Source organism: Synchiropus splendidus, chromosome 17 (genome assembly GCF_027744825.2).
Source record: "Synchiropus splendidus isolate RoL2022-P1 chromosome 17, RoL_Sspl_1.0, whole genome shotgun sequence".
Taxonomy (NCBI): Eukaryota; Metazoa; Chordata; class Actinopteri; order Syngnathiformes; family Callionymidae; genus Synchiropus; species Synchiropus splendidus.
This window is the reverse complement of record NC_071350.1, coordinates 5,417,777-5,431,057: the sequence shown is the minus strand read 5'-3', so window position 1 is coordinate 5,431,057 and position 13,281 is coordinate 5,417,777. Positions and strand designations below refer to the sequence as shown.

Here is a 13,281-nt window from a genome sequence, read left to right as displayed (position 1 = left end):
ACGTTCATGACATTTGGAAAATATACTGTAACTAGTTTGTGACAATGATGCCATGCATGCACGAGAGAAATACGTCGCTGTGGCTGCTCATATTCCAAAAAAAACAGGAATATAAACTAAAGTAGAGGTCACAAGTTGTATACACATAGATGACCAGGGGAATAGGAAATAACAGTCATTTCCTGGTCAGCTAGCGATTTACGTGTGCTTTTATTTTGAAGGGAATGCAGATTTATACCCGGAAGTGACCTTTCAGATGGACGTTCAATCGTAAAATTCTTATTCAAATACAAAATATGAGAGAAGTAAACCCAATGAAAACTGTGTCTGTGTTAATTCATTTATATTTCATTTGGAGCCCTGTGCACATGAAACGTTTCATGTGGAAATTCCACGAAACGATGATAAAACGACTTCAATTTCGGATGTCCATTAGATGAGTTAAAATAACAATATCGCACCTAAATAACTAAGAACGGTTGTCAGGACTGTTTTGAGACGATATGTTTTTGTTGATGCTAAATAAAGCCACATCGTCGGGGAAGATGATGCGCTATTGAACAACACGTTGGGACTTAAGGCAAAATAAAAGCCCCTTTTAAAAAACGTCAGGTTTTGGCCTTTATTTCCATTATTTCCACAAGTGTAACCAGACACACAGATGAGTCACATGCAACCGCGTCTCTCTCTCTCGCTCGCTCGCTCTCTGTGCTCAGCACATTTCCAGATCCAACGTTTCAATCTCCCCCTCCACCTCGGACGTTACGCAGTGCGTGTAACAAATGAACGCAGTCCGTTTTGCTGAATCCGGTTCCGACGTGGCGACGACGTCGACGACTGTGCCTCCTGAATGATCACCGGGCGCTGAATGGTAGCAGCTGAGAGACGGGTGTGGAACGAGGGTGGCCAGACCCGGAGGATTCCTCGCGGTTCTCGGACTAGAATGTTCCTCTCGATGTACCCCCAAAAGCGGATGACCACCTCCCAACAATCCTACATTGAAAACTTTCAGCTCTGCAATTGACGCGGGGGTGTTATTGAGCCTTTTATCCACCAGCAGATCCGAGATCAGACGTCATGCAGGTGCTAAATGTGGGCCATCCGAAATGACCTGACGCGGTTCGTGGTGCCATGCCAGCCCCGCACTGACAGCTGCCGGAGACCCAAGACACTGGGCCTGTTGTTTGGTTAGAAATCCGTGAGCTAGCCGCAAAGAAGCTGGTGCAATGACTGGCCGCGCTGTCCACAACATTGTCCGCAGTCTATGCTAAGTCTATGGGTCCTGCTTGACTCGCACTAGCGCTGCGAGGCTGCCGTCGCTTCCACATCTGGACCACCTCCTGAGGCCTGCTCGAGCAGTCGCTCAACTTGTATGTTTAAAGGGAAGCGATTGACATTATTCCGGGGGTGTCGTTTTCAGGGAGGGGAAGAACCAGCGCCTGGACCGGCTGACTGTTCGCATCCCACTCCAGACATGGATTTGGCGTGACTATGTTACGCTCTTAAAAGGCGACGCAGCGGTGATATTGCTTTCTTCTCACTACATTGGCTGCATTTTGACGCCTGACTCTAGACAGAGTGAAAGTGGAGTATTGGCCGTCGCACGTATCAACGCAGTGGGATTTCTACGTCTGGTCGGCGTTTCCTCCCACCCTTCCCGCGGTGACGGTTATGGGTCGGAAGCGGTGTGTCGGTGCAGATTGTTCCAAGATGGCGGCCGGGTGCTGCGGGGTGAAGAAGCAGAAACTGTCGGGATCGCCCGGATCAGGGGGTCCCGGCGGGGTGGGGGCGGGAAGCGGGGTGGCAGGAACCGGGCATTGTGGGTCGGAGTTGGGGATTGGCTCGTCTGCGACAGTTGCATCGGCGAACGTGAGCAGAGCGAACGGCCTAGGGGGACCGGGGGGAAACGTTAGCAGCAGCGGCAGCAGCAGCAGCAGTAGTAGTAGCAGCAGCAGCAGCAGCGGCACGAACGCTCTGTCCCCAACACCGACTGGTTACACCTCATCCGGTCTTTCCCCGAACCTCAGTCCAGGATCCGGCTCGGGAAGTGGAGGCAGGAAAATGGTGGTGTCTGCGGAGATGTGCTGCTTCTGTTTTGACGTGCTTTATTGTCATCTGTACGGATACCAGCCTCCCAGAACACCCAGGTTTACAAACGATCCCTAGTAAGTGTGCTACTCTTTTGTTGTCTTTCTGCATGTCCCAAGCTCAGTGCTTCACTTTCCCCAAAGAAGGCTGACTGCACACACTTTGACGTCCTCATGTTGTACTGATGTTTCGAAGACACAAACTGTCATCCGGCAACAACACAATGTTTAAATGATTATTTTAGCGTTTCAAGTCTCCTCGCTAGTTTGGCCTGGTCGGACTTGGCAAGTGGCCTACAGGCGAAATCTTAGACATCGCTGATGATTTATACGATGACCGTGGATCGGAATGCTATACACCACTCAGTAGAACAGCACATAGTCCGGTCCAGTGAATGGAAATGTAACGTGTTGATAACCAGCTTTAACACGACTCGAGCACTGCCGGTTGATGTTAGCTAAGCTTTGCTAATCTCACCTAACAGAAATGGGGACTGAGTACAAGATAAGATTCACGGCTCAGCTCTGACACTACACGCTCCGTCACCATTTCACCAAGAATTACACCTTTAGCGTCCCAGCATAAGTTCCCGGGATTTTGTTACTGTCAATTCGTTGTCGTTTCAAAGTTTCTTCCCAACGGGATCTTACATCGCTAAGCTTAGCATTGTTAGCCGTTAGCTACATTAGCTAAGTGAGAATGGAGCTAAAAATGAGCTTGTCGTCTTAAATTCGACTGTTGAGGGGTTTAAACATTTCAGATATTAGTGGCAGAGAGCAACACAGTATTGGCCGCTTCCAAGGGGCCACGGTCAGCTGTGGACACTTTATTTGTGCTCTCAATTACTTTTTTTTGTTTAGAAACAAAGACCAGATGGAGAATTTCAATGTCTCATTGGAACTGTCAGCTTTTGTTGACTTTTAAACCAATGAAAGTAGTGAAAACAGGCCCTTGTAATCGCATTTGACTGTGTTTGACCAGTGATGGCAAAGGCACATGATTTTTCTCCACTTCTCACCAGCTGAAGGTCTGGCCCCACCTTAGTACACGACTCGTAACGTGATAGTTTATGGGTTTTCCGACCGTTCTCTCCTTTCTTCATCCTCTTACTGCATTATTTACCCCTGATGTTTTATTTGAACTTTGAAATTTAGTTCCTTTCACTCTGTAAAGACGTGTATATTTTAGTTGTCTTGAAGAAGAAAAAGCAAAAGGGACATATAATGCAAAAAACCCACATGAATACAACATACATTTTAATGTACTTGTCGGCCCTTAAACAATAACATAAGTGATATTTTTTAGGTCTTGACAACAATGTAGGCTGCAGTCAGCATATGATGGCTTTGTTTTCCACTGCCTGCACTGACATTTGGTCATTACAGATGACCCTGTTACTCATTTGTAATGTAGTTATGTGGGCATTGGAAAGATGCAGAAGGACAATGCAATTATCTGGCCAACCTCTGTATTTACTTGAGGACAGGAGAGGAAGGCTGTGGAGTGGAAAAAAAAATTCGTTCAATATACAAATACAGTTTTCTTTGCTTAAAAGATCAACTGTCTTTACAAATATATCAAAGGCATTACAAAGGTTCGACCCATCGCAGTAAGTATGAACTCACTGTCTTTGTATCTGTTTATTATATTCTGCATCTTCTAAAAATATGGCAATTATTAGATTAGATATGCCTTATTTGTCCTGCCGTGGGGAAATTCCACGTGTCACCTTAGCAACGATGAAGACATCAAAGACACACGCTAAACAATGATGTACATTACATACCTAAACAAATAAAATGTTGACAGTGAGTCCCATTACAGTTTACACTTAATACCACCCGACAGCTCTGGGAGCAACAAATCGCTCCTTCATGCAGTGAGGGTGGATTGGTTGCTTCAGATGCGCTGTGTGGGACTATACCCCACCAACAGTTTTTGGTAGTGCCTGGTGGTTTGTAAAGGTTGTTGCCATCTCAGCTCATCTTTCAAATCATATGACTCATATGACATATAGCTTCTTCCTTTCTTCTCTTTCAGCCCGCTGTTTGTCACATGGAAAATAGGAAGAGACAAGCGGTTGAGGGGTTGTATAGGTACATTTTCTGCCATGAATCTGCACTCAGGACTCAGGGAGTACACCCTTACCAGGTGAGTAATGAAGATGTTGACGGGCCGTTATGAATAAATGTTGTGCTAATGTTTCACTGTTTATTGAAAGCGTCTTCTAATGCATTCAATATCATCGAAACTGTCTGTTTTGATGAATACAGTTTAGATTAAAACATAAAAACACATTCCACAAAAAGGCTGCCCCCTTTAACCGTCCTTGAAACCTGTTGTACAAGTATAAAGTAAAGCAACCCATCATATGTAGTTTCTAGTAGCTTGCATGGACATCCTGCTGTGAAGTGACTCATAATATAGTCATGTAAACAAGACCTTTGACCAAACAGAGGGGAATTTGTGCAATACTATTGACTAGCAGAGGATGACTGACTTTTAAGTTGTTTGTGAAGCTGCTCCATGGTCTGTGTTCTAAAAACATAAACAAAGGCGTTGCAGTTTTGGGCAAAGACTGTCTAAAAATATTGTGTGCTGTGGTATTTTCCTAAACCCACATATGTGTTATGTTTCACCTTAAAGTCACCGGTTTCTCAACTCTCTCTGCAGTGCCCTTAAAGACAGCCGCTTCCCCCCCATGACAAGGGATGAGCTGCCTCGCCTCTTCTGCTCAGTGTCTCTTCTCACCAACTTTGAAGACGTCGGTGATTACCTTGACTGGGAGGTGAGTCCAGTTGCTATGATCATTCGATTATCAGCGTGGCTGCTGCAGGACCAGATACAGTGCTGCACAACATCACACGTCTGTTGGCTGTAAAGCTTAAATATGGTGGTTTCCTAGGTGGGTGTTCACGGTATAAGGATTGAGTTTTTCAATGAAAAAGGATCAAAGCGCACCGCCACCTACCTGCCAGAGGTTGCTAAGGAACAAGGTGAGGTTACTTGCCATTCGGAAATTTCCAAATGACCTATTTTGGTTTAATGCCGGTGTCTCCCAAGAGGTGATCTAATACTATACTAATGGTACTTAAATGTTGCCATTTTGTGTTTGAATGCACATGTCACAGAACTGGATTATTATATTGGATTCTATCAGCCTTAAATATCTAACTGATATTCCTGATTTCCAGGATGGGACCACATTCAAACCATAGATTCCTTACTACGAAAGGGAGGTTACAAAGCTCCCATCACAAATGAATTCAGGAAGACCATTAAGTTAACCAGGTAAGGTGGCACTGCACAGGGAAATGTTCCTACACACATTTAGGAAAACATGGAGGAAACAATTTCATGTTTTTCACAAGATGTTTGGATGTTTAAAAAAATGATATTTGGTTTTACAGAATTCTGGTTTTGCACTCCATCAAGAGTAGATGGTGCTTCAGTCTTAGTGCCACTGTGGGAATAGTTCTCTATTCCTTCTTCTCATAGAGAAGCTATTCCTTATTCTCATAGAGACTTCACTTGCTACAACTGGGGTGTGCCCTTTATATCTGTTGCCTGAGCTAGAATATTATGATTGGTGCCAGATGATGACTCATTTGCCTCACTGAAATGTTTCAACTTGGCCTGGATATTTCCATTTCGCATTTTATTATGTGCGGCAAAACTTCTGGACTGGATTGTTTACCAGGACCGTAGCCGAACGGCCTGATTCGAAAATGAAGTTTAGTACACCCAAGTGTCTTGGTTATCACGGGGGAGGGGTGTTTGAAAACATGAACATTTTCTCTGTTGTGTGCTCTGTTCACATTAACTCTATCTAACCTTAGTATTTTGAAACAAACTGAGCCTTTAAAAATAGGAAGTTAAAAGCGTTTTTCTTCACATACACATCACATGTAAGGCGTGGAGGCTGGTGTGTCACGGTGCCCCTGAGGGCTTCTGAAACCAAACTCAAGTACCTCATATGATTGTGGCTAAATTGGATCGGGTCAGAAGCACAGGATGTGCAGTGGTGGCACGTGTCACGGAATACAAACGCTGGTGTCAAAACAAAGCGATGATGAAGTTACCTGAACTACTTATCTGAGTTATAGACTTATTCTACTCTCAAAGAGGAGATTCGTGAGACGATTCGTTCTGAGACGCCTGGCGTCTGTTGAATTTTCAGACATCTTAGTGATCAACCTGTGGCTTGAAGTTTGTTCTAGCTTTCGTTTCATGTTGGGTGTATTTTGATGTACTGCATACATCCTGCTGCTCTCACTCAAATATTGAAGCAAGTAATTAATCTGTAAATAACTCCCTAAATCGAGCCATTTCCAACCCCAGTTGCCTATTTTTTTGATAGTTTTTCTGAATTAATCACTCTAGTAGGGTTGTCACAATATCAACATTTCAGAAATCAATACCAGTGATTTTTCCATGATTTTCGATACCAATTTGAAGTACTTCAAGTTCAGTATTATTAAAATGCTGCAAATGATCAAACTCTTACTTATTTATTGTAAGTATATTACCTGTATACAACAGCAAACTAAAACGCAGGATTTAGTTACACATCATATAGTCATATTTATTGATAACCACGTTACTTGAAAAATGGTGTGTAGTCATTCTTTACCTTCATCATGTAGCAGTGCCAGTTTCCAGCACAGGCATAACTTCTGATGGCTTTTCTAACTTGTTATATTTCGCGGTTAGGCTCCGTTAGAACACAAGTTGTGTTTTCTTTTCCGTTCAAAAACATGACTTTTGTGTGAGTTAGTGTCTGACTCTTCTTCTGGTCACAGTCATCCTCAGACTGTTCCCATGAAGGAAAATCAAAAAATAACTTTTGGTACAAACGACAAGCACAGAGACCATTATAGCATTAAATGCCAAAACTTCTTCTTCTGGTTCACCTCAGGTAATTTCAGAAATTGAAGACTAAAGCAGCATGGCCTTGTGGGCCATGGTCGCCATGTCTACTGTTTGTCGACATCTGTGATCAATGCAGTGCTGCGAGAGGGAGTCTAAAAATGCATGGAATGTTGGACTTTTCATTGATCATTTGGCCTCTGGATCTGTGCTTCACTGACCAACATTGTCTCCATCCTCAGTAATCTCTCTCACTTTGTTCAACTTGTGAGAGCGACCGGATAAATCAAGACGCACCGTATTACGCGGCTTGTTTTCTTTTTTTCTTGTAAAATAAACACAACATTCTTTTAGCTGTGAAACGGCGCATTCTGTTACAGCTGGGGCAGATGTCCGTCATCAGTTCATTTCTGAGGTGAAGCTGGTAATGTCAGAGAAATAAGGTGGTCAAGCTGACGGTCGTATATAGGTTCGCTTTCAGGACCTTGGTGTTTCATTGTGACGCGTTTTGTTGTGGGTCACAAACCAGCTATTTAGCACAGAGCGCCACCAGCTGAGAAGTAAAGGACATCGGCAGAGGTGCGAGGCTACCGGAGACAGAATCTGCAGTATGAAGGACCAAAAAGTGTCCCTTTCCCTCAATAACCTAAACTGTACTTCCACATCTTCCAGAAGGATATTGAAGTGCGGTAACAGACATCTTTCCATGAAGACTGCGTGTCATAGGTCTCATGATACAGCCTGGTGATGTCAATAGGACTGCGGTCTCTGCTCATGTGGGAAGCAAATCTATTTGTCTAGACTTATTTTTAAAACCCACTCAGAAGTGGATGGATGTCGTCTTCAAGTGCAACAGGGCCTCTGTAAGGGGTTGACAATAGTCAGGTGAATGATGGGCGGCACATGTGGAGACACAGTTAGCGAGGCTTGAACACACATGAAGAGGAGAAAGTGTGTTAGCCATGGAAGTACCAGGGAAAGGTACAGGAAGGAGGCGTAGGTGCAAGTGATGGGAAATGCCAAAAGAAGAACAAGTCACTTTATACGCTTTATAAAACCCTGTCCTATTACTGCGGTTCAGATGGAAGCCCTTTCCAGACGTGGTGAAAGTTTGACAGCGGAATCCGGACGCCTGCTCAGTAACGCTCTTTGTCTGATTGTAGGTACCGTAGCGAGAAGATGACAATGGCTTACTCCGATTACATAGCCCACCGCCAGCACCATCACTACCAGAACGGCATCGGGCACCCTCTACCACCCTACAACCATTATTCCTGACAGCGAGCCGCATGACCAATCATTGGACCTCTCTGCTGACCTTTTCCCAGGAGAACCTGCCCCCTCCTGGTCTAGCTATTTCTACTACTGTACCATTTTATGATGATTGTTTCCGTTGCCATGCTGGTGGTCTGCCATGGCAACGGGTTCTGTGACACATCATTTGATCATGGCGAGGGACCACCGTCTCTGCCTGTGGTTAAGTTTTTGCAGCAGATGTAACCCCTTCACTCACGTTCTGTTTCTATAACCCGCACTAGAACATGAGTCTAGTGTTTTTCCTACCAATTGAATTAGATCAGAGTCTGTGGATGGAAGTCTCTAACAACAGTTTGTATTCCGCCAGCATATTTTGGTTTTCCTAACACGACTAAAATCCTTCTTCGAAACATATAATAAGGTCTTCAATTCTGGAAGCGTATATCTTCTGATTCCTCTGAAAAAAAGTAGAAAAAGATTTAAAAAAGAAAGGTTGAACCTTCGAGGTGAACTCTTTAAGTGTTGTATTTGGATCTATTCATGTGTACTGGGATTCTCCAAAGTTTAGATTTTAAGGTTGTGGTGCTCTTGGGCCACGTGGCTGGTCATTTTTATTGTTTGAGCTCACAATTGTGTGTGTTTCTGTGTGGCCCACTTATAAACAACCCATCGGAAATTGGATTTGATGGATAATTTAAAGCAACAACGGAGCTAGTTGGAAGGCTCCCTTCAGTACTTTAGTTTTCAAACCTATGAGGGTGTTTGCTCGGGGCGTGCATCCGTGTTCCATTTGTTTTGTCCGATTCAAGGCAACAGCAGCGGAAGCCATTTTGTCTGAGGGCAGTGATGTCCGTGCAGACGACTCACGATTGGAGTCAGTGTTCTGTTTCTCTGCTCGAAAACCTAAAACAGGAAGCTCAAGATTTTATTGTCGTGCACGGTTTGTTTCTGTGTGCAGGCAGGAAGTCACATGACAGGGAAATGCTATACTTGAAGCCATATTCTCTCATGTTTAATTCCACCTCTCCTCACCTCTCGTCTGTGTATAAGTAGAAACAATGTCTCGCACCTCAGATTATAGCGAACCATTACACAATGTATTGAAATAGTTGCCGTGAATGAAGACGCACAAAGAAGTGATCTAATGAACGTGTTTGTTTTGCATGTCGTGGTAGGATTTAGAGCGTTAAGAGCAGCTGCGAGGGTCGAGCTCTCCAAGCTGCCGCCGTCACCCCGAGACCCTTCTGACCTGTGTGTGGAAGAGTTCTGAGGCCTGTTTTGTCAGCTGTGGAGTGAATGAGCTTGTTGGAATAAGCTAGTTTCCAACCAAATGTCTCAGTGGTGGTGCATCTTGGAGGCACTCGGCTCAGCAGAATGTCACCAAGTGTCGTGGATCGTCGGTCGCTAGTTGTGTTCTCGAGCTCTTAACTGGAAACGTTGTGTTCAGAGGTTCTTGTTACTTGACCAAATCATTCTTTCTGTAACAGCCTTTACTAACTGACAGGTTATTTTTCATTTATGCAAAAAGAAAAAAAAAACGTCAAGGGCTTTATGGCACTCCATCCACAGTCACCCGAAATGACCCAGATTTAAGTTGTGTTGCCTTAAATGAATGATTTATTGAACAGTGGAGCGGGAGAAGCAGCTGGCTGTCGCTCACGTGTGCTCGGTCTGACCTTTAAGAGGCCTGTCTCATACTGTCAGCACCTGCATATTGAGATCTCGGGACGGCCGCGCGGCTTCTCCTGGGCCATTCGATACAGCACAACCTGAATTCTACTGCTGCAAAACCAAATTGACCATGCTCTTTTACATGTCTTTGTATACACATGCAACGTATTGCATGTGGGTATGAGTATGAGACCTATGGTTTTATCCATGATGTATGCTTGATGTATGGCTTCGACACTCTTAAGAGATTCACACGACAAATATGGTGCTATCTGACCTCATATTGGGGTGGTCACATCTCGTGACTGGTCATGCGGACTCATCGATCATATCACACTTAACGCCGCATGTGAGGTTCTCTCTTCGCACTGCCGCTGTGACACTACTCGCGGCGGCCGAAGGAGGGTCACCCACGCAAACGTAGCCTCAGCTTGCAAAGTCTAAGTTCGGGTGATGATATTTTAGTGTCGGTTCCCTATGGGAAAATGGGCATTCTTCAGAGTATAGACAGCGGAGGTGTCACAGGGGCTATGGAATGTACTGTTAATGGCCGCCGGCACAGTGGATGCTGAGGAGCGAACCTCACATGCTTGACTCTCCTTGATATATGCAGATATCTGTTTTACAGGTGTTTTATTTTTGTTGTACCTGTGCAAGTCAACACACTGCAGGTTTGAAAGGACAAGAAGTCAAACATGACCCTCTTTTGCATTCCCCCCCACCTGTGGCCAAGAGTCCATCCAGTGTGACTGTCAGCAGATTGCAGTATGTAGACCTTGTCTCCTCAACTATAGAGGGCGGACGCCGCTGCTTACCGCAGCGCCTCCGTCCTCTTTCTCCAGCTGCTCGGAGGGTGTGTCGGCCTGCGAACAGGCTGATCTGACTGCTCTCTCACAACATAGAAGGTGTGCATCTCAATGCAAAGCGATGCAGGGTTATAATGCAGGCTGCGTGTGGACTGATAAAACTATTTCAAAGCATTGATACCTCATGGGGTGTTGTGGAACAGCTAGTAGTTTGTTGTAGCAGATAGTCTTGGTTCCATAACCAGGGTGAGAGTTCGGCCCCAGCATTCCTGGCGTGGTCTTCTGTGGTGGAGTGCTGGAGCTTGCGTGACCATGTACGATTGAACCAAAGATGCCGGCGGCCATGCCCAAGTGCTGCTCTCCAGGCCTGGCTTCCTGTCCTTCCAAAAAAAAAAAAAAAAACACCCCTGCAATTGACAAGATGTTCTTTACGTTCTTCTTATGTGCAAAGTTTTCTCACTTGTTTTGACCTTCGGAGCAACCCAATATTTCAATGAATTTTCATTGATCCTGTCTCTGATGCTGTTCAATGCATCGATGATGGTTTGACATGGTTGCTAGTTGTTGTTACTTGTTTTATTTTTTATTATTATTGTTAGTATTGCTATAATTTACAAAAATGAAAATCCCATGGTGTGCCTCCTAGCTTTATGGGTTTATAAATGTTTTTTCCCTGAAGACCAGCAGTTATACTTTGTATAAAAGATGGATTTTTTTCCTTATTTTTTATGCCATTAAAAAAGATTAAAGGCCTGTTTTCTTTATTCTGGACCCAGTAGCTGCACTGGTATACGATCGCACTGATGGACAGATCATTTAAACGACAAAAGAATAACAATAATAATGACAAATTAAATAAGAACGACAATAAACTTGTGTTCAACTTTTTATTAAAAAAAACCCAAAAAATGTAAAAAAAAAAATACAAAAGAAAATGACTGTTTTTGTACATCAGGTCTTCTTTTGAAAAGAATATTTTGGATCTAGTTTCAAAAATGATTTCATGGTTTTCTATGTTCTGAACTTTTGAGACACTGAATTCTGTGTGTCACTGTACAAACTGAATCATTTCCGTTGCAGTGGCCTCCTGGGCTGGGAGGGTTACCTGGTGTAACTCCTCACACCGACCTTTCTTTTGTTTCAAATCCAAGTCTTTTTATTTTTGTGCTTTGATAACTTCAAACGTTGATGGAAACACGAATCGGGAACTCGACCCGTCCCCTGTAGATCTAGAGCCTTTCTCCTCCCTGTATTGGAATGATCATGTAACAAGACTTGAAATGGGCATTTATTATATTATCAATAAAAAAAAAGACAGCTTTTAAAAAAAAGAAAAGAAATATCCATTAAGAAGTGGGGGGTTGAAGAATATATATCGATGGTTATCCGAGTATGTAAGCAATGGATGTGAAGATAATGTAGTTTTAAACAATGTTATTACCTTTTAAATCATTTATTCAATAAAAACTCCAACTGAGAACATGTTTCTTGTTTTTCTTTGACTCACACAGAGCGTGCGGGGGATGAATTATATATTGTGTTGAAGTGGTTGAAAACGAGACTTCCACCTGACATTTGTTTGCATTTGATGCACGTCTTTTAATTATTTGTTGTCAATTATGTTGCATTTAATGATCACATGACAAGTTAAGTTGTAAGATTTATTCATCTGTGAAGAGCAGGTTTTTGTGCCAAGAAGTCTCTTTAAAAATGTGTTATTTGCCTGTTGATGATTTGATGTGTTCAGTGTGTAGCGTCATTGTTGCCCAGGTGCATTTTGACTCGACTTGCTGAGTCAGCCATTTGTCATGGTGGTTCATTTTGTGTCAGGCAGGTTTTTTTTTTTTTTTTTTTTTTTTTTTTTCACATTCTGTACCTGAAAACAGGGGGTTCAAGTGAAGGGCTTCTGCTGTGTAACATTTCAAAAAACATATCCGTCCAGGTTTGCGTTCTGAAGAGATTCATTTTACTGCACGGAAACCTGCTAGTAGCAACCAGGCTTGAAATGGCAGTGCCATCTGGTGGCCTCTAAAAACCATGACACTGTATCATGAAACCATATTAGCCCAGTGTTGGAAGTGTGCAGCAGGAGGCGCTCCAAGCCAAAACAGGGAGCGGCGGAATGAACTTTGAATTGGCCTACATCGAGCTTTGATACAAATGCAGACATGCTAACAAAGTGTTTCCACAGTGTTAATTGGAATACTCCTGTCTGGTTTGGACGTCCAGCACAGATGTTACAGCGCTTCTATTTAGGACTTCCGGTAACAACTTCCAATATAGCACAGGAGTCGGCCATTTTGGTTGTGTTCACCATCGAGGAATGCATGTTTTGTGGGGTTTTCATCACACCCTCTATTAGTCCAGTGTTAGCAACCAATGTCAACTATCACAGTTCTATCACATGTGCTCCGCCCTCTTAATGGCATCTGGATTAACCAAAGGCGAAGGCCATTTGAGGGCAACCCACATATTCATAGAACTGAGGTTACATTAGGTAACCGGTATTTCTGGTCATCTCCGTGTTTCCTTTAGTCGGCTTTTATTGTGAAGCTCATCAGTAAAATCGGAAATGAATTAGAAGAGACAT

General features: G+C 43.6%; 1 protein-coding gene across 1 annotated transcript; it reads left to right on the top strand.

The window, feature by feature from the left end:
* The first annotated feature begins 732 nt into the window (after positions 1 to 732).
* Positions 733 to 11,444, top strand: ammecr1 (AMMECR nuclear protein 1). The gene is made up of 6 exons (XM_053847590.1): positions 733 to 2,165; positions 4,129 to 4,239; positions 4,762 to 4,876; positions 4,994 to 5,084; positions 5,283 to 5,379; positions 8,121 to 11,444. The coding sequence occupies exons 1-6, from the start codon at positions 1,672 to 1,674 to the stop codon at positions 8,233 to 8,235; spliced, it is 1,023 nt and encodes a 340-aa protein (XP_053703565.1). The 5' UTR covers positions 733 to 1,671; the 3' UTR covers positions 8,236 to 11,444.
* The last annotated feature ends 1,837 nt before the right edge of the window (positions 11,445 to 13,281 follow it).